The sequence below is a fragment of the Lissotriton helveticus genome, chromosome 8, assembly GCF_964261635.1.
Source record: "Lissotriton helveticus chromosome 8, aLisHel1.1, whole genome shotgun sequence".
NCBI lineage: Eukaryota > Metazoa > Chordata > Amphibia > Caudata > Salamandridae > Lissotriton > Lissotriton helveticus.
In genome coordinates, this window is record NC_136069.1 from 161,698,894 (window position 1) to 161,720,926 (window position 22,033).

The 22,033-nt window shown below is 46.1% G+C and overlaps 1 protein-coding gene across 1 annotated transcript in view; it reads right to left on the reverse strand.

Moving 5' to 3' along the window:
- The window catches only part of BACE2 (beta-secretase 2), a 288,765-nt gene that overhangs the window by 55,805 nt on the left and 210,927 nt on the right, over nt 1-22,033 (reverse strand). Inside the window, exon 7 of the mRNA XM_078656817.1 lies at nt 4,202-4,351. Coding sequence (XP_078512943.1) covers nt 4,202-4,351 — 150 coding nt within the window. The remainder of the gene's footprint in view (nt 1-4,201; nt 4,352-22,033) is intronic.

Below are 22,033 nucleotides of genomic sequence, written 5' to 3' on the forward strand. Positions count from 1 at the left end.
GGGAGGGAGAAGGTCAGGCGGTCGTTGAGGTATCTGGGGCCTTGGTTGTGGAGAGCTTTGTGTGCGTGGGTGAGGAGTCGGAACGTGATTCTCTTGCGGACGGAGAGCCAGTGCAGGTCCTCTCAGGTGTCCGGAGATGTGGCTGTGTCGGGGGATGTCCAAGATGAGTCGTGCTGAGGCGTTCTGAATGCACTGGAGTCTTTTCTGGAGTTTGGCTGTGGTTCCGGCGTAAAGGGTGTTCCCGTAGTCCAGTCGGCTGGTGACGAGGGCTTGGGTGACCGTCTTCCTGGTTTCGGTGGGGATCCACCGGAAGATCTTCCGGAGCATGCGTAGGACGTTGAAGCATGATGAGGAGACGGCGTTGACTTGTCTGGTCATCGAGAGGGAGGAGTCCAGGATGAAGCCCAGGTTTCGTGCGTGGTCCGTTGGTTTGGGTGCGCTGCCGAGGGCAGGGGGCCACCTGGAGTCGTCCCAGGCGGAGGGTGATGATCCCAGGATGAGGACTTCCGTCTTATCTGAGTTCAGTTTCAGGCGGCTGTTTGCCATCCACTCGGCTATGTCTTTCATCCCTTCGTGTAGGTCGGTTCTGGTGGTGTCGGGGTCATTGGTGAGGGAGAGGATCAGCTGGGTGTCGTCGGCGTAGGAGATGATGTTGAGGTTGTGTTGGCGTGCGATGGCCGCGAGGGGGCTCATGTAGATGTTGAACAGCGTGGGGCTGAGTGAAGATCCTTGTGGTACGCCGCAGAAGACTTCGGTGGCCTCTGATCTGAACGGGGGGAGGCGGACTCTCTGGGTTCTTCCGGCGAGGAAGGAGATGATCCACTCCAGTGCCTTCTCCTGGATTCCGATGTTGTGCAGGCGCTGTACTAGGGTGCGGTGGCAGACCGTGTCGAACCGCCGCGGAGAGGTCCAGGAGGATGAGGGCCGCCGTTTCCCCGTTGTCGAGCAGGGCTCGGATGTCGTCTGTGGCTGCGATGAGGGCGGTCTCGGTGCTGTGGTTGGCTCGGACGCCGGACTGTGAGTGGCAGTGTTGAAGGAGGCGTTGATGATGTCCCGGAGATGGGGTGCGATGATGGCGTCGGCCTTGATGAAGACGTGGTGAGGGCAGGGGTCGGTTGGTGATCCGGAGTGGTTGGAGTTCATCGTGCGGATGATGTCTTCGGTGTTGACCGGTGTCCAGGCGCGGAGGGTGGTGGTGGGGGGCGTTGGTGCGTTCGTGGGGTGCGTCGTCTGTGTGCTGAAACTGTTGTGTATGTCTGCGATCTTGCTGTGGAAGAACGAGGAGAGCGAGTTGCAGAGTTCTTGCGATGGGGTGATGTCGTTGTTTCCGGCGCTAGGGTTCGAGAGCTCTTTGACGATGTTGAAGAGTTCTTTGCTGTTGTGGGTGTTGTTTTCTAGTCGTTCCTTGAATGCGGTTTTCTTGGTGGTGTGGATCAGCTGGTGGTGTTTGAGTGGCGAGCTTGAGGGAGGTCATGTTGTCTGGTTTCGGGTCTCTGCGCCAGGCTTTCTCGAGGGCTCGGCAGTTCTTCTTAGAGCTCTTGAGTTAGTCGGTCAACCAGGATGCTTTCTTGTTGCTGGGTCTGACGGGGGGGGGTCTTCAGTGGAGCGAGGTAGTCTGCGCAGTTGCTGATCCACCTTGTGAGGTTGTTGGCAGCTTGGTTGGGGTTCGCTGAGCTGGCAGGAGGGTTCTGGCTCAGGGATGTGGTGAGCTGGTCGGATGTGATCTTGTTCCAGCTTTTCTGCGGGGGACCTGTTGCGGGTGGTGGTGGAGCGTGGTCCTTCTGAAGCTGAAGTGGACGCAGCTGTGGTCTCTCCAGTGGAGTCCGGAGGCGTGGCTGAAGGAGATGTCCTTGCTGGAGGAGAAGACGGGGTCAAGCGTGTGGCCGGCGTAGTGGGTGGGGGTGGTCACCAGTTGCTTGAGTCCGAGGTTGTCCAGCAGGGCGGTGGTGTTGCAGTCGTTGTTCTCCAGGTGGAAGTTCAGGTCCCCTAGGAGGATGTAGTCAGCGGAGGGGAGGGCGTGCGGGCTGATGAAGTCGGCGATGTCTTCGCTGAATTGTGTGCGTGGTCCCGGGGGTCTGTAGATGAGGGTGCCTTTGAGGGTGGTCTTGGGGTCGGTGTGTATCTGGAAGTGCAGGTGTTCGGCGGTTGTGAGGGTGTCGTCGGTGTTGGTCGTGATGCGGATGGTGTTCTTGTGGACGATGGCGATGCCTCCTCCTGTATGGTTGACGCGGTCCCTCCAGGTGATCTTGTATCCGTCCGGGATGGCGATGGCGGGCGCTGAGGAGGCGTTCATCCATGTTTCCGTGAGGAAGGCGACGTCTGGGGATGTGGAGTCGAGGAGGTTCCAGAGTTCCACGCCGTGTCTGTGGACGTTGCGAGTGTTGAGCAGGATGCACTTCAGGTGGTTGTTGCTGGTGCTTGGCGGGTGCGTTCAGGTCCGGATGCAGGAGAACTTGCAGGATTGGCAGGTGAAGGGTCCGTGGGTGCGTCCTGGGGAGGCTCGGTGGCAGCCGGGGGTCCGGCCGGTGTTGAGTGCGTTGAGGGTGGCTGCGTCGTAGGTCCGGCGGGTTGGCTGGCAGCTGCGGGGGCCAGGGGTTCTGGCGCTGGGCGCGGTCCAGGCGCGGACGGGCGAAGACGGGCTTACCTTTGGCGCGCCTTTGGCGCGCCATCGGCGCACCATCGGCGCGTCAACGCTGCGCGTACGCATGCACTCTGCCATAAGTGGAGAGTGGGGGGAGGGGTGAGGGAGGAGCAGCTGGGAGGCGGGAGCGGGGTGGCGGGAGGGGGGGCAGCGGTGCGGTGATGCTGGAGGGAGCGTGGGTGGGGCCACGGGGGAGCAGCGTCAGGGAGCGGGGTGGGGCCGGGGACAAGCGAAGACACGGGGCACAAATTAGCGAACAAAAATCAATTACAGTCCAAAAAGAAAACTTCACAACAAGTACAATACCACAACTTCACAAGGACAGCGGGACGGGTAACGAAAATCGGCACAAAGGGCGGCGATACAGGTACAGAGGGCAGGCAGGGTCCAGAGGCAGGGGCAGATCTCAGAGGCAGCAGGAGGAGGCCGGGCGCACTCGGGGCGGGCCACGCGGCGGGAGGAGGGAGCGACCGGGTCTGACCAGGTCAGATCAGGTCACAGCTCCTCGCCCGTGAGCCGCGCCTTATCTACCCTAGTGGGAGGGAGGAGCAGCTGGGAGGCGGGAGCGGGGTGGCGGGAGGGGGGGTAGCGGTGCGGTGATGCTGGAGGGAGCGTGGGTGGGGCCACGGGGGAGCAGCGGCAGGGAGCGGGGTGGGGCCGGGGACAAGCGGAGACACGGGGCACAAATTAGCGAACAAAAATCAATTACAGTCCAAAAAGAAAACTTCACAACAAGTACAATACCACAACTTCACAAGGACGGCGGGACGGGTAACGAAAAGCGGCACAAAGGGCGGCGATACAGGTACAGAGGGCAGGCAGGGTCCAGAGGCAGGGGCAGATCTCAGAGGCAGCAGGAGGAGGCCGGGCGCACTCGGGGCGGGCCACGCGGCGGGAGGAGAGAGCAATCGGGTCTGACCCGTGATCTGACCCGTAATCAGTGAAGTTTAGGAGGATCAACTGAAGAATGGATTTGCCAGAGGGCTGACCCCGGTGTAGTAAACAAATTATCCTAGAAAGACTTACCAAAGAAGTTCAATGGCTAGGATCATGAACATTTCATAATGTACATCTTAAACCAGTAAAGCGGTCCCCAAAACTAATCTCTTAAAAAAAAAAAAAAAAAAGTTTTCTGAAAATAAAATTAAAAAAAACCTTTGTTTTCTGTGATAGAAAAGATTCTGCTTCTGGATCCAATGAATCTTGATAAAGTTGAGGATTACTAAAACGAAACTTATTGCGGGGGACATCTTCCACGGACACCAAAAGTTACTGACTGTATGACAATAGGCATTTATTTATAAAGCACTCTTCAACCCCTAGGCGCTTATTGGTGCTGCGGAAATGTACTGAATCAATCTGGTAAAAAATGCACACAATTATTAAATAGTTCCAGATGGAACACAACATAGTCATATTGTGCAGTTAGTTCCACACTAAGTGATTTTCTACACTTCACCTGTGCCTTTGTATGAAAGAGTTCAACTGAAGAATGGCAAAAGCCATGGAAGAAATCTGTTCAACCAAAAAACACTATGCAAAGTCATTAATACTACTGACCGGCGGTTTGATGGTGAGCCGAAAACTCTGGTTGAAATTCACATCCCTCAGGTAGATGGAGATTTCAGGGAAGAAAGTCCATGGCTTCTCCGATTTGTCCCAGCACGCAAGCTGACCGCCAGTCCAGAAGTCGCTTACAAAATCCCGGATCTGTTAATGATCAAAGACATTGTATTTTACGCAGTATCTCCACTTTTCCCATAAACCAATTTGCTGATACTTCCTACAGAAGCTCTCAAGCCTCATCATTAAATATATGGGTAAATAAATTAAGGAGAAAATTTATTGAAAGGTTACTTTGGGTATCTGATAATCTGAACATAAATAATATTTGATACAGTAAAACCCAGCAGTGTAATTGCTGCAATTATACATTTTGAGCAAGGCGCTGCTTTTTGTTGTCCACCAAATATTTTCAAATTTCGTTATCATCCTTTCGTATGACTGTGATGCAGTAAAAAATAACGTTTCAGTGACACAAAACAGGTTAGACAACATCTAATAAGGAGTATAAACGCAATATTAATTGTGAAAACACGTTAACTAGAATACACAGATATTCCTTTTGAAGAATAAAATTAAACTAAATATGAAACCATTGTATGGTGCTGAGATATACTCATGTGTGTAAAGACAGATTCGCATGAAGGTTCAAATGACTTTAAAATGTCAGTGCCTCCACCAAATTCATTCATAATTCATGCATGACATTACAGGTTTTCAGGAAACCATGGCAGAGGAGCAGCTAACACAAATCATGACATTACTTTCACTGGTCAAGATTTAAGGTTTACAGGGTAGTAAGCCTCAATGGGTTACTATAGCACACTAACTTCGTTTTCTTTGTCCAAAAATCTGAAACAATTGCATGTGAAACTAAATTTGAAACAGATTTACAAGTGTAATTTGAAAATTGGGATTGAGCCATATTAAAAGAAAATAAAGTGAGCTAAAGTCTGTGTGCACATTTTAAGTTTTAGTCTTAAGGCAGTTTTAACTGTCCCGGCAGTTTCGGGCAATAGAAACAATTCATAAATAAAAATACAAATATAGAGGGGATTTCGGCTAGCTCTCTCGGTCTATTAGTCTGTTCAACGGTCAAGCACTTTTACCACAACAGCATACAGCATGGGGTGGCTAACTTCAGCCAATGTCTTTTGAACTGGCAGTGATGACAGTTTGCCTGATCATATGTACACATCCACCTAAAAAGGAAGAGCACTTAAGTGGCAGGGCTATGGGGCCAAAATTTTACTTTGCCAATTCTGTTTTTTTCCATTCTTTATCCTTTTTAGGTTTCACCTACCAGACAGCATACGCTCTCTAGTTGTGAAAGGCCATTGGTTAGATTCACTGCCACTCTTATCGACTTGCCTCTTATTTGATGGCTTACCTTTAACTACTTGCATTAGTCCTTCCCCTGGAGGGCATCCTCTTTACTATCCTTTTGATTGGGGTACTTGTATCTTTTCATTGCTCTCTTTTATGGAACTACTTTCTCTTTTCGGTTAAGCATTCCATAAGAGTGCATGTGTTTTTAACCAATCTCCCTTGTGTGCCTTACTATTGCATGGCTCATGTTCTCTCTCTCATGTGCTGCATGCTCTCCCTTGTATGCTTCTCCTCCATGTTGCTCTACGGCTACGCTCTCCTTTTGTGCTGCCTTCCTCCTTTCCCCACTCTACTTTATTTTAGTGCAGCCCTCTGTAGTACACAAAAAGCACTTTTGCACCACTCAAATTTCATTTTTTTTGTACTTACCAACTCAGTTTGCAATGGTTAAAAAAAAAATGGAGCACCAGTCATTTCATAAGCACACAAATACACTCTAATGAATTAGGGCGACCAGCAGAAGCGGCTGCGTCATTGTACTTTTTTCTTTTTGACAAATGCTAAGCAGCATTGGCAAAAAGGTTTTTACTGATGCTGTGTAGCATCACTAAAAATCATTGGTCAATAGGTCATTGACCAAAAGGTCTCAAAGATTGACTTTGCTAGTGCCTGTTTATTTATCATATTTGTGTGTTAAGTTTACAGTAATTCAAAGCCAATAGAACCTTCTCTTTTAGCCAATAGCTAGCACATGATCCTATAATAAGCATTAAAACTGAAAAAACGTGTTACCGTATCTACTCTAGTACACACGCCCGCAAGAAAGTAGATATACTTCTCTATGCAAATGATTAGCATTTTTTTAATTAAGAAGTTGTTGCAAGCATTTGGCCACCACGTGTAGGTGGAATATAGTATTTTTTTTTAAGATGACAGTGGAAAGTCAAAACTAAAACAAAAAATTCCTAATGTCTGCATTTAAACTGTTCCCTATCTTTCTTTATTTAGAGCGGGCAGCATGAAAATAATATTTTCTACTGTAGGACGTTTTTCTTGTGGGATGCTCTAATGATAAACCTTGAAATCCAAGGAATGGTCGGTAAGAGCAAAACAGTTTAGTGCGCTAACACAGCTCTAAACGTTTCAGGGGAGAAAAGGGAGAGTTAACATTACTCTGTGCACCAAACACTTTATTTATTTTAAAAGGCCCTTGTCACTGCTTCAGGAAATAAAGAGCATACTATCAGAACGATAAAACAGCAGAATTAAGACAATTACTAATACGTTGTTCCCTTAATGTGCAGAAAAAGTCATATCCCAAAGTATCCTCCTAGTACTGGCACAGCATTCTGTAGGAGAGATTTTTATACGTGGAGTGCAGCTGAGCTAGACTCACTTGCCTTATGCTTTTAAAAGCTGTTAAGAGAAACCAGAAAGATACCCAAGTATCCTCTTAAGAACAAGACACTCTAACATAGCAATTATAAGTGGTTATATAGATTTGAGGATACCAATTTATTTCCCTACTGGATAGGGTCAGACAACAACTCTTCCTTCATATTTGCCTCGTTCTGAAAACAGAATAGGGATTTGGAGGCAAGATTCCAGATGTCAACACCGAGCGGTTAGTTTGTAAACATTTTTTCTTTCTTTTAACCCCTTCCATGCTGATGACGGCCCCGTCTGTCATGCATCACGGTGGGCGTGTGCTGATGACGGCTGGGGGCCGTCATGAACCCGCCCACTCATTAAAACGGCTGCACAGGCGCAGAATCGCGTCCGCGTCCAAGGGGTTAAAGTACCAGGGCTCTCGTCAGGCCACTGCAGCTCGGACCACATATTGCCCCGCCATGCTTCCTATGATAGTAACACAGCTACTGCCCATTACACTCCTACAAGTGGGACAATTCGGACTATTTCAGGTCCCCAAAGCTGTAAGAATGGCTTTGGTGGCAGGTAATAGTCATTTTAATGTATAATGAACTAATAATGAACTGTTGTGGTCATCTCTCAATTAGCCAGACAGCGCCACCTTGTGGCGAACTGTTGCAACCACCGGTGTTGACAATTAAGTGTCCGGTGCCAAGAACCAGATGCCACTGGCTCAAATTTAGCACTGTCTGCCCCTAATATTTTTTTAGAGAAATTACCTACAAAAACTGATATTTCTAATGCATATACAATTGTCTCATTGGTACCAATATAAATGTGTTCATGCAAATCAGTGAAACAGATGTATTAACGTTTAACCAGCAAAGTTGCAATTGCACTCTGGTTTAATCACGTTACACTTATTATACTCCATAGCTTGAAAAACAGTTACAATGCTTGCTACAATACTACTAAATGTAGGGTCACAATAATATACAATAGAAGATACAGGACGAGTTCTAAAAAGGTCTTCGACTCCACTGTGAAGCTTACCAATTTATTATTTATTTATTAGTAAGACATATTGCTGAATTATATAAATAAAACATCTAAAAACCGGAGGTTTTCTTTGAACATTGTGTTAAACTTGCCTTAAACAGCGCTCTACACCACGCGCGCTGTTAAAGCTTGGCGCTAGCTCCTGAGGCGGAAGCCGGGCGTACTAGTTTGCATTTTAAAAAATTGGTTACTTTTCCTTTGTTGTGTTGAAGTTTTGCTATTTATAAACAAAATTGCGTAGACCTACCTATTTGATCTGTCACCCTGCACACTCCCCCCACAGCCGAGAAGGCGCTGGGACAGGGAAAGAAATACGCCGCCATTTTGGGGGTAGACTGGTTGCTGCATTAGCTGTTCGGCCTCTCCCTCTACCTCTACATATAATGAGCACCCCATGCCGGCCGCGCAGCGGGCGCGCCAATGGCGCGCCCAAGGCAAGCCCGTCTGCGCCCGTCCGCGACCGGCCGGGGCAAGGGGCCATAACCCCTGCATCTTTTGTCTTACAGAGAAGGTATTATAGCTCTGATTCCCTCCTTAGCATGAGGACTCCTGTAGAGGCAGGCTGTATGCATTCCTATCATGCTTTAGAGCTGCCCGCGGTCTGTCCTTATTGTAAACACAAGCTGAATATCACCCAGCACCAGGATGAAAAGCGGGACATTAACATGCTGCTCCTAAACTGCAGGTCTCTACCTAAACACAGCACAGAAGTTGCCCTTATGTTGGAGGAACACATGCCAGATGCAGTTTTTTTTAACAGAAACCTGGCTTACGCCAGATTCCGAACCAGATGTAGTACAAGCACTACCCCCGGGCTTTCAGATTATGCGGAAAGACCGTGCTTTAGGGAGAGGAGGGGGTGTGGCAATCATTTACAAAGAATATATATGCCGATGTACCCCTGACTTCATCCCAGACTGTGAAATCCTAGCCTTTTGTATTGAATTTTCCTCTAATAACTTCTTTTCGGGCACTCTTAGATATCGTCCCCCCAGGCCCCCTAAAGCAGTTTCATAAGGTTCTACCGCCGATTATGGCCTAGTCGGTAACAACCCCTGCCAACTTTACGCTGTTAGGCGACCTTAATATTCACTTTGATGCGGTCTCTGACCACATTGCAATGGAGCGGTCAGATGACTTAGCTGCACTGCAATTGGAACAATTGGTCGATTCCCCCACTCACACTAAGGGCCATCTCTTGGACCCAGTTTTCAGTCACTGTACGGAGCTTAAGGTTGGGTCCACGATTTGTCTCCCCTGGACCGACCATCTACTTATCCCTCTTACATGGTTTATATGGAAGGCACCCTCCTCGATTCCCACTCCAAGGAATTTCAGGAGGAAGTAAAAAGCTGGATGACGACATCCTGCCTTAAGCTTAACGGGGACAAAACTGAGTTGATGTTTCTACAGTAACTAACATCGACTCCCTATGGCCCCCAAGCCTGGGCTCACCTATTCCTAAGGACAATATGAAAAGTCTGGGGGTATGGTTGGATAAGTCCCTGACTTTCAATACCCAGGCGACCTGTTTTGGCCTTCTTAGGATGTTGAAAAAAGTCCTTCCTCTTTTATCTATGGAAGCCAAGCAGATAACTATTCAAGGTCTGATCCAGTCTCGATTGGATTTTAGTAACGCTCTGTACCTGGGTGCGCCAGATTACACACTACGGAAATTGCAGATTATTCAAAACTGCGCTGCCCGCACGTTGCTCCAGCTCCCGCGCAGAATGTCAGCAAAACCTGGACTCAGGAGCCTACATTGGCTCCCGGTGTGGGAGAGAATCTCCTTTAAAGCAATGTCTATCTCTCATCAAGCCTATTGGCAAAGGGGCCTGGCAATCAGCCGTGAGCTGATTATTCCGTACCATCCTAGCAAACCACTCCGCTCAAGCCAGGCCTTTTTGGCCACAGTCCCCAGAATTAAGAGAACTAGAGCTGGTGGCAGGATGTTCTCATATATCGCCGCCAAGTTGTGGAACCTGCTCCCCCTTCAGTTTAGGGCTAATCCCAATCTGCTTTCTTTCCGCAAGCAACTAAAGACTTTTCTTTTTAATGCAAATAACTAGCTCTTTGAGCTGACAGCTTTCAGCAGGTAGCACCACTCTTTTGTAGCGCTTGGACGCCCCAGGGCAGCAATCGCGCTGTATAAATCCCGTTTCATTTCATTTAATTTCATTTCAAACTAGACTATGCCAACACCGGTTTCGCAACATTCAAATAAAGTGTCACTTCTTCAAGACATCACGTTTTTAACACGAAGACAGTCCACATTCATATAAGAATTTTATAAACATTTAGGAGAATATTAACATTACATCCTTGATGTTTTAAGTTTAATTACATTTTTGCCATATTTAAGTACTGTTAATAACAGATGTAATTGTTACTCAATGTAATGGCACTTAATTTCCCAATCCCAGACGGGGGTAATGTTGGCAGGATAGCTCAGTTAGTAGCAAATTTGTCAGAGGAACATGGAATGGTCTGCAGGTCACCCGTTCACACCATAGAAACCCCAAGTCAGGCTTCCAAGGTCACTAAACTAAAATTAGGTAATAAAACCACCTAATAGTTTGACCACTAAAGAATGGCCAAAAAACGCTGGCTCTTTAACTTTGTGACTTTAGCTGGTGGACAAACTGCTGCCCTTAAACTCACCTGCCAGATAAGTTGGTGCTCGGCCTGTCAATCGTTTGTTGTTACAGTGGAGATTGGCTGCATTTTTGGATGAATAGCTGAGCTTCTTTTGGTTGCATTTTACTTGTTAACTCCTGCTTACCCCCTGGGAGCTTAGCACAGGCAGCCAGGCTTATCTTCAAGGCAATGTGTAAAGTATGTGCAACCACACTCCCAGTGAGACAGTGATAACACCACAAATGGACACCACACTGATGTATTAAAATAGCGGTATCTTTATTAAGAAGAAAAATACGGTAAGACCAAACGATAAAAATCCAAAGTATGCTTATTCGTAATATTCCACTATGCCGGTTATTAGACCAACAAACATGTGTAGGTTATTGCAGTATTAATGAGCAGTTCACGATGTTCAAAAGCAGTCCTAATGCAATGCTATGCAGTTTGTGATGCACTTCGTATTGTCAGACGAATGCAGTTCGTAATACAAGAACAATGCAATCCTCAATGCACGTCATCAGGCAGTTCGTAATGCAAGTATAACGCACTCCTTAATGCAAGTAATAAGGCAGTTCGTAATGCGAGAATAATTCAATCCTCAATGCACATAATAAGGCAGTTCGTAATGTGAAAATAATTCAATCCTCAATGCACGTAATAAGGCAATCGTAATGCAAGTATAACGCACTCCTTAATGAGAGTATACTGCACTCCTTAATGCAAGTAATATGGCAGTTTTTAATGCAAGAATAATTCAATCGCCAATGCACGTAATCAGACAGTTCGTAATGCAGGAATAATAGCAGGCCAATCAATGCGATTACCACGGGCACCCTTAGGCCTCAACCACAGACAACAGTCCTGAACGTCCGAGGGCAGCCCCGGTGCTGCTCGTCAGGTCCGGGCCGCTCGAGGACTCGGCGCGTCTAACGCGATGCAGCGGGAGAGAGAGGGGAGCACTCCTGTACTCCTCCTGCGTGCATCCCCAGGCCACACACGCTTGTGGCTCCCGACCAGAGTCCAAGCCTTACCTGGAGGATGCGCTGCCTCGCACTCTCTCTCCGTCTCTGTCTCTCCGCTCGTCAGATGTCCTGCTGGGCGCTCCCGATGACGCAGCTCCGATCCAAGGCGACGCTGTAGTCGGACAGGTTACGGCGCTGTCTTCTCCGTTGCTGGCGAGCTTGGGCAGATTCCTCTTGCGAACAACGATCACGATTACCTCACAACTTCCTTAGCTATACGAAATCATTCAGCACATTGCGGCTCAGGCCGGTGGCGGCGATCTTGATCCCCAGCCTCCGTTACGATGACGGCTCGGGCCACAAACCACTTCACAGCAGCGTGGACGATGATTCCCGCTGCGGGGGCACTGCAGTCACGGGGCACTTTCCAACCAGCACCACGGACCCCAACGGAAGTCTCAGGCTCCACATGCACAAAGCATCGCTGAGACACGGTTGGGTTTCGGGCTACACGGTCCCGGAGCAATGCTTACGAAGGTCTCAGGCTGCAAAAAGCACACGCACACAGCACCGCTGAGACACATTTGGAAATGTTGATGTTCCCGAGTTTCCACAACAGGGAGTCAGCTCTCTTCTGGCCCTTGGGGACAAGTTACTTCGGGACACAGCAAAGTCCTTTTAAGCAGGTGGACACAGCAAAGTCCCTTAGCCTCTCCTTAGTTAAATCAGCAAACTGCAGGCCAGCCCCAGAACACACAGCAACGGTCAGTCCTTCTCTTCAGCTGTTCTTCCTTGGCAGAGGTTCCTCTTGACCACAAAGTAGTTTAAATCCTTTTCAGTCTTGATCAGTCCAACGTTCAGGGGTTTCCGCTCTCAGTTATACCCCTAAATGTATTTTAAGTCTGTGTCCAATCCAGTTCTGGGTGCCTCCCTGCCAGTGACACCTTCTTCCTTTGATTAGTGGGGGTCTGGTTCCTCAATCACTCAGCAGGAGGTGGAGCCATTCTTTTATGGCAGCAGCCAGCCCAGGCCTCTTCACCTCCAGGGGCTACTCCTCCCCCCTACACTCCAGATGCAGGTCAGCCTGTTGCAGTTTCCTACTCCTCCCCTGGGTCAAGACATTTCCCAGATCCTATCCATTCAAATCCAGACAATCAATCCGCAACCAGACATTGACACACAAAATTGTTAGAACAAAGAAACCAGCCACTTCTAAAAGTGCGGTTTCTAAACACAATGCAAAAACCACATACACAAAAAGATGTGTTGTTAAACTGTGAGTTCAGGCACACTAAACTTCACCTCTCCATTTTAAGCCTCTAGCAAGATAAGCTGGAAACATATTACACTGCCTTCCCCATTCTGTCCTATGGGCAAGGTGGCCTTGCAACAGTGAAAAACGAAATGGAGAGTATTTCACTGTCAGGACATGGTACACACCTCAGTACATGTCCTACCTTTCACAGACATGGCAGGCCCACGAGTAGCATTTGCATTACCAGCCCTGGCACACATAGTACACTTTACTAGGGACTTTACTAGAAAGGCAAACATAGCAATTATGGACAACCAATTACCATAACACTTTATACAGGGAGCACTTGCACTTTGACACTGATCAGCAGTGGCCAAGTGCCCAAAGCATCTAATTCGGCAACATAATGTCAGAAAAAGGTCTAGGAGGAAGGAAAAAAGTTTAAGGAACTTTAGCCACAAAGAGCCAAGTCCAATAGTAATACTGTGGAAAAACTTTAGTACTGGCATTTCAACAAACAAAACATGAGATATGACTTACTCAACTTTTCAAGCCAGGAGGTATTTTTGCAAAATAACCCTTTTTACACAGTCGGTACAGCTCCCTTACGTTGCACATTTCAAACTGCAATAGACGTAAACCCATTGACTTTGTTCTACAGAACTGAATTGTATCATGAAGAACCCAAGTAAGATGTATTTGTAATATTCACTCCCAAGCATGGATCCATTGAGCCGAAATATCATTAGAATGGGGAGACTATCCTCAACATGTATGGAGTGGAAGAAATAAAAGAAGGTCTCAATGGCGGTGAAATCCAAGGTAAGAGGAATGAGAGCTGTAATGGAAGTACATGCGGTTGTTAAAAAGTAAACCTGGCTGCGAATAATTACCACTGTGAAGAGTGATAGATGTAATCTGTTACACATTCACACTGATCCATGTATGCGCTGCCGGAAGGATTAGCAATTCTCGAATGGTGCTGATGACACGTATTGAGATTGGACTACCACAATCATAATGGATTGTGATCTCAAAGATAAGGATCGAATTCTACTGCCAGTTCCCTGAGGGTGATGTGTCACCACAGAATAACAAATGTTGCTTCTCCCCAGGATCATGGCATTGTGACTTGATCCAAAGCACCTTGCACAGCAGTTCAGTAGAGACTGGTCCACACCAGACAGCATTTGCGCATGAATGGTGTGCTTCAGTTTACAGGTGCTGGAGGACACTTGTTCCATTCTGTACAAGGCCACCAGGTGTACATGAGGGCAGTTAATTGACCCTAGAATGCCAGGAAATCCTGCTGCAGCAGAGGCACTTACGTTGCTGGCATTGGCTGCATGGGTTGCTAAGGGGAACTCTATATGCTATCCACTCACTATCTGGGCAAAGCATCCATCACATGGCAGAGTATTTTGCTAAAGGTTGACTGAGAAATACCATGCACCAATCCTACTGTCCACACCTATGGTGACTGATTCAAAAGAATGATTGCACTGATCGCATTTACATTAAGGCAGAAAAGGTAGTGGATCTCTATTTTGGGCTCTAGGTTATGAAAATATGTTGTTTGGTGCCATATCGAGCTAACTCGTGCTAATGGGTTCCAGCCTTACGCTGTCAATCCAGGCTTTTGTCATAAATTGCTGCCCAATTTGAGGTCACCGATTGGTGGCCTGGCTTCCATCCTCATGCTGCATATTTTTTGTAGCAGAACATGGATCTGGCATAGCATGATACAGTTGCCTATCAGTGCTGCATCCATGGTGGTTTAATGTGTAATGTAAGAGTGGGCCACTTCAATTATGATAGTGAGGGGAGAACCGAATCAAACAATGCAGTCAGTTTTATATCGTGCACACATAATAATGAATGGAGCTTCTACCAGCAGAAGCAAGCATGTCATTCACAAGACACACACATCTGAAGTTTCTCTTGTATGCACATTTGGTCCAATCGCTGGACAATTGTAAAAACCCACAGTTGTCATTGCCACAATTTTAAAAACATTTTTCCACTTCTGATGGTTTCAGACCAGAATGGCCATTTTCCTTTACAGACTCAGATTTTGCTACCAACTCCTATTTACCTTATCCCAACTGCCTGATTCAAAGACTCACAATTTCTAAAATGCACCTGCAAGAGCCCTCTTCTTCTGGACGAGAAGGTAGAGAATCTTACCCCTTATCATAGACCTACATTTCTTATCTTTGTCAGACAACAGTACAATAAAATGTTTATCCCTGGTACTTAAAGTACTTTCAAGGAAAAATAGATTCTGGCAGAGGAGTGGTGCAGAATTTTACAGATTGGGCAGTGATGGGACCGACAGAGGCATGTATTTTTTCAGCAAGACAGAATTGAAAGGCACCTTTCCACCAGCGGCGGGTCCTATGCTATGGCGGAGGAACATCACCCCACTGCCTACAAAGGCAAACAATAAATAAAATGCAGATCATTTTATTTTTCGTCCTGTGGCCGAGTCTTTGGGGGCGGGGCCAGAGCACTGCAGTAGGGGGAGGAGGAGTGGTGGGCACTGCTGTCAGTGCGCATGACAGTGTGGCCGGCCGTCTTAGGACAGCCAAACTGACATGGATACTGGCATACCTCCAATCCAGCTGTGAGGTTGGGTGGAGAGACTAGCAGGCACAGGCTCCCTGCTCCTGATGGGGCGCAAAACAAGCCAGCTCTGCCCAATCCAGACCCTGCTCTCATGGGAATGAAAGCAGTGTCTGAAAAGGCCGTAGTGGAGGCTGGGAGCTTCAATCTGTGCCCAGAGGAGCAGAAGACCGGCAGGTACTTTTTTTTAAATAATTGATTTGTTTGTTACAGTCCCCCCACACCCACTGCCCTGCCTCATCCCCGCACTGTTCCACCACATTTCCCTGACACCAGCCGCTACTGCTTTTCACATGATTAACAAGTAGGGTTGCCACCTGGCTCCGCCCAGTACTACAACACCCCAAAACACGCAAGGCTGTCAAATCGAAGTCCAGAACTGGAAATATGGTGTTCTTATAACATGGAGCTAGCTAGAAAAGCTGGGAAAAGATTTGCTGATGGCAGCAGCAGTCAACATTTTTACACCCACACTGTACAATTTAGTGGAAGGCGCGGCTTCGGCCAACACTAAAACGCTGCTAAAAATATTCTGCAGTGATGCATTGAGATTTCATTGACGCTTTAAGGGAATACATGGATATATATCAGAGCATTGTTGGGTAGAGTTCCGAAGGCTCCAATTATGCGGTCATTCCCTGCCTGAGCTAACTTTAGGAATTTGATCAAATATCGAAGATTACAAGAAAAAAAAATCAACTTAAACTCCATTCAGATCTGCTACATAAAGCTAAATGGAGTGATTTAAATCCCAAACCGTGCCATATAAATCAGACACACGCTACCGGCCTTGCCCAAGCACCACCAAAACAAGGCAGCTGCTTTAAATCCAGTTCATCCCCATTCTTGATAATGGACAAATTTAGGAAATCTAATCAATTACACGGACAGAACTGCTCTATTCTACTTGGGATGGTGCAACTTAATTAATCACAAAAGGCAATGAAATACCACCCCCTCTCCCCCCCCCCCCCCAAGACTATTAGGCAAACGGGCAATGCCCGACACATCAGTGTGTGTGTGTGGCCGGGTTCATGGTCTGCTGGGACAGTCTTTCCTTTGATTTCCATGATATTAAAACAGTCTGCAGCAAGCTCAAATCCATGCACACTTCCCTACCATGCAAAACACTTACACCACGCGTCTGTACAAGATCAAAACTGCCCCAATGTACAAACATTGATCACATTATTTTTTTTTTAAAGCAAATTCACTAATGGGGGAGGTCAGTTTTATTTCGGTGCCCAGGCCTATTTTCTGTCACACTGAAAACTTCCCAACCACACAGCTCAGTGTATAGCAATGTGCCGGTGGTTGGAGGGGGGAGGGTGGGAGTGGGAGGGGGGGGGGGGGGGGGGGGGGGGAGGGGGGAAGTTGGGGGAAGGGGGGGGTGTAATCACCTAGAGCCCTTCACACCTACTAGTAACAAGGGTGTGCCGCTGTGGTGGTGGGTGACTGACGTCACAACATACTGCTTGATATAACTGCTCGTGCTACAGAAACTGACATCAGAACGCAGCACTCAGCGAGTATCTATTCATAGATTTGTTTGCTGTGTCACACCAGTCAGCCAGCCGTGTCACGGTTATGTTCTCCCCGGCTTGTTTGCATTACAGGCGTCGTACAAATGTTCAGGTCAGGGACAAAACAGTCCACCCTCCTGCTTCTGCAAATAATGCGTCATGTGCATTCCCTCAGTCGCGCGCCTTTCAGCTACTGTGTACGTCAGCGATGACTGCGCTGTGCTTGGCAGGAAACAAAGTACTGCTCCCCTCGAAAGAAGCTGCACTAAACAATCTCGCACGTGAGGCTGGTGCTCGTGCAGTCACACCTGCCATCGAGACAATGAAGCACCACCATTAATAGAAACACTTTCCATTTCGCGGATAATTAAGTTACAGACGGTAAACAAAGGTTGACCTGGCTAGTCTATGTCGACCCAGACATTTCCTGTGAACTTTCATGATTATAAAGTCCCAGCATTCACCTTGCGCAAGAGCCCCATGCAGCTATCTGTGCTCTATGCATCACCACCCGAGGTGAGCAGACAAGTGTTCGTACACATCAGCAAGTTATTACAATGACCAGCACGCAGTGTGGAAAGAAAAAGGAATCTTTCTTGCATCACAAACATTTAGGGTGAAGAGGTGGCAGCAGAAACGGGGGAGAGGGCGGAGAGGGGGGGTGAGGGGGGTGAGGGGGGGTTTCAGTGAGTAGACAGACGACGAGAGAAAATAAAAAGAGAAAACCACTTATCGTGCCCAGGGCCTGTAAAGTTGAAATGCTACTAGAGGGCCTGTAGCACTGGTTGGGTCACCCACTTAAGAAGCCTCTTAACCATGTCTCAGGCCTGCCACTGCAGAGCCGGTGTGTGCAGTTTTACACTATATTGTATTGTAACTGCGTCTATATAGCACATACTATCCCTGATGAGGCGTTGAAGCTCTTTTTCGTGGGGGTTTCTCTGGTCAGTACTGGAAAGAGTTAACATCGGCAGGGGGTGTCTAAGGGCATTACAGGTTCTTTTAAGAACCTTAGGATACGTGCTAGGGTGATGGGAGGACAAAGTAACGTTCTAGATATTAAACGAGGGACCAGGCAAGGAAAATAGTAATAAACAGACGTATTGCTCCAGTACAATTGAATGGATTTGAAACAAAGATTTTGGGTTATGCGGACGATTTGGCCATTATGTCCCCTCACCCCGTAGAGGCTCTGATTGAAATTGAACAGGAGGCAGATCTTTTTGGGATAGTCTCTGGCTATAAACTCAACAGGGGGAAGATCCAGATTGTAATCAATGAGTACACTAGCCTGGTAGACTCACGTCTGACTGAATCAGCCACATACTTGGGCGTGGTAATCTCATCAGATTTAACAAAGGTCGTCGAAAGGAACCTTTCTCCTATAATTCAGAAGTCAAGGAGTGATCTAGATAGGATGAACAATCGGCATCTAACAATTGTGGGTAGATCTTTCATTATCAAAATGCTGTTTCTTCCAAAGGTTCTATATCTTTTTAGAACAATACCTCTGAAATTTGATAATAGCTGGTTTCAAGAAATGGAGAGAATGATGAATAGATTCATTTGGGCCCATGGGAAGACAAGAAGAGCCTATACGTTTATGACCCTCCCAAGGGAGAGAGGTGGCTGGGCAGTTCCCAACCTAAAATTGTACTATTATGGCAACAGTATTACAGTATATACGTGGGCTGCTGAGAGGATTTGTGACCGATAAATGGAGGAAGGATGAAACCGTGCCAGAAGTATATGGGCTCCTTTTAAAATATCAAACACGCAACGAGCTTCTCAGGTTTCACGAGGCCAGTTACTACAAGAAAGTTAAATTTAAGACTCTAGGAGCAGCAACTTCAGTTTGGTCTTCTGTTAGAAAAATGTTGGGATTAGGCAGAATTAATTTTTATACTCCCCTGTTCGGAAATCCAGCTCTCCCAGAGACGTTTCATGATAACATAATGAAGCAGTGGGATGGGATGGGAGTTAAAACAATTGGTGATATCATGGACCCCGATGGCATAATAACATATGAAATGGCACAAAGTCGGTTTAACCTTGAACGAAGGGAGTTTTTTAAATTCCTACAGATACGGTCGGCTTTAAGTAAAAAAAGTGGGGGAGTAAAGGGTTTGGATGAAGATGTAGTTATGGATAGGCTGCAAAATCCTAAAGGCTGCTCCATATCCCAGCTATACTGTGAGCTAAACCAAAAGCAAAATTACGATATTACTAAACACACTGGGAAATGGAGGGAGAAACTGGGTGTCGAAAGAAATGAAATGGCAACCTCGCTCAAAATGGGCTGTACGGTTCTGAAGGTAGTGAACCTACAAGCCCAACACTTTAAAACGATTTTTAACCTCTACTATACTCCGGCAAAAATAGCCCGTTGGGGAGGACAAACGGGAATCAGCTGTCCACAGTGTGGCAGCCTGGAGGCTGACGGAATACATATGTTTGCTGCCTGCCCAAAAATAGATCAATGGAAAAGTTCTATAGAATCTTTTATGGGTCAATCGTTAAAGATTACAGTAAACCTATCTAATGAATTAATGATCGTAGGCACCTGTAGGGAGGGAACTATAACACCGCATAGAGAGTTTTTATTTGTTGCCATGGTGGTTGCCAGGATCTGTGTTGCAGCAGCATGGAAAGACTCTAATCCCCCCACATTTCAACAATGGGTTTCAAGGCTTTTGGCCACTTATAATCTGGAAAAAGGCCTCTATGAGAAGAAAGGGTGGAAAGCTAAAAAATTGGGAAAAGGCATCTGGGCTCCGATAGCTGACTGGAAGGCTAGGATTTAATAACTTCAATCATAATTGTGGATTATTGATGCTTTGTTTTATGCTGTTTTTTTTATGTCTCGGATGCTTAAATATGTAAAAGTTTGTGAAAATTTGATGGAATACTGATGGTGAAAAATAAAAAACATTAAAAAAAATAAAAAAAGAAGCTCTTTTTCGGCGAGTAGTACGCTGCTCCAGAACCCATAAAGGATTAGGGGTGAATTAGTATAGTTAAATATAAAAGTAATTTGAGTGGCGGATAGGTTAGTTAGTTATTTGAATTGAGAAGGGTAGCGAAGGGATAGAAGAGGGAAAAGGTTTGCACTTATATAGCACTTGCTACCCCTGATGAGGTGTTGATGTGCATTTTTGGCGAGTAGTGCACTACTCTGGTGCCCATGAAGGATTCGTGGTGAATTAGTATCGTCAAAACGAAAATAATTTGAGTGGTGGACATGTTAGTCTGTTATTTGGATTGGAAATTATAGTGGAGGGATAGAAGAGGGAAGTATTTAGCAAAATATATATAATTTATTGGAGCTCATAGCAGTAGGAGGAGTCTTGGTATGAGTAAAAGGGAGCTGGAGGTGGAAGAGTCAATGGGAATGATTTAAAAGGGCTTGTTTTGGGAGGTCTGAATAGTGAAAGAGGTATGAGATGATAAGGAGGGGTAGAGTAGGGAAGAGTCTAGAAAGCGTTATTTTGGGGATCATAGTAGTGGTATGGGATTAAAGAGTGGTAGTAGAGAATATTTTGACTGAGGTATAGGGTGAGAAATATGGTAGTTAATTGGAAAGTAGTAGAAAGAGGTTTGAGCTGAGCCAGAATTGAGGTAAAGGATATATTGGGAGCAGTATAGGGTGAAAAACAGGGTAGTACATTAGAAGAAAAGTAATAAATATATAGATACATAAGTACATGGAAACATATAGATGCATAAAGGAAGGTAAAAAATCGCAGATTAAAGATGCATTAAATAAACTCCGGCTTTCAAGTGTTGTTGAACTTTAAATTAATGTATATATTTTTTGTAAATCAATAGATAAACAATTGTAGATGAATAGTGATGATAAAAGATTCACTTATTTATGCAGTCACTTATATACAGGTTTAAAACCTAGAATAATGTAACTATTAGTAATATTTACATTTGTTAAGCAGAACTAATAAGTAAATATATATATTTTAAATTAATTACTCTACACATTCATACAAAGCAATACACATATATAGATACATATCTACTGTACAAATAACTGCTTATATACAGAGAGATATGCTGTATATTTCTGTTTGTGTATGATGGTGAATGTGGGAAAGAGCCAATTCTTGAGTAGTTTTCTGCAGATAAGGTGGTTATCCGTGGATCTTATGTTAGGAGGTAAAGAGTTCCATAGTTTGGCTGCTTGAACAGAGAATGACGTGTCACCCATGGTTTTTTCTTGTACGTTGGCATTTTGAGGCAAGGTGCCACTCTAGAGCGGACAATCCTTTGTTGAATATTTTTGGCTATTTTTTTCCTGATGAAGAGTGGTTCTGTTCCATGCATCACTTTGTGGTGATACAAAGCAGCTTGAATGAGGATCTTCTGGCAACTGGTAAACAATGCAGAGATTTCAAGGCTGGGGAGATGTGGTCTTGCGGTTTTATATGCAAGAGTAGTCTGGCAGCCAAATCTTAATCAGTTGTAGTCTTTGCATGGTCGTTAAATGTGAACTGTGGTAGAAGCTATTGGCGTAAGAGAGTTTGGAGAGAACAAGGGAGATGGTAGCCTGGAACTTGAGTGGAAATCCCAAATGATGGAAGATTCGTCGCAGAGTTTTTATAGTAACAAAGCTTGATCTGGCTAGTTTGTCCAATTGGGCATTCATAGATGGCTTGGAGTCCATGGCCATTCAGAGGTCTCTTACTTCCTTCAATACTTTTGGTGGTGTGCCCAGATCATCAAGCCACGTGGCGAGTAAGTCATAGTGTTCCCAATCGCCACACGTGAATATTTCCGTTTTGGAAGAACTCAATTTCAGATGGCTTCACATCATCCATTGATCCACAGCTCGGAGACAACTAAGAATTGCTGAGTTTCTAATGTCTTTGGGGCATTCCAATTGAAGGAGTTGCGTGTCATCTGCATAGTCATTGCACGTGAGGTAAAATTGATTGATCATTGCCGGTAATGACTTCATGTAGATTGTAGGACATGGCCTTTTTGGCTAAAGTTCCCTAAACTTTTTGCTTTCCCCCAGACCGTTTTTCTGACAGTTGCCAATTTAGATTCTTTG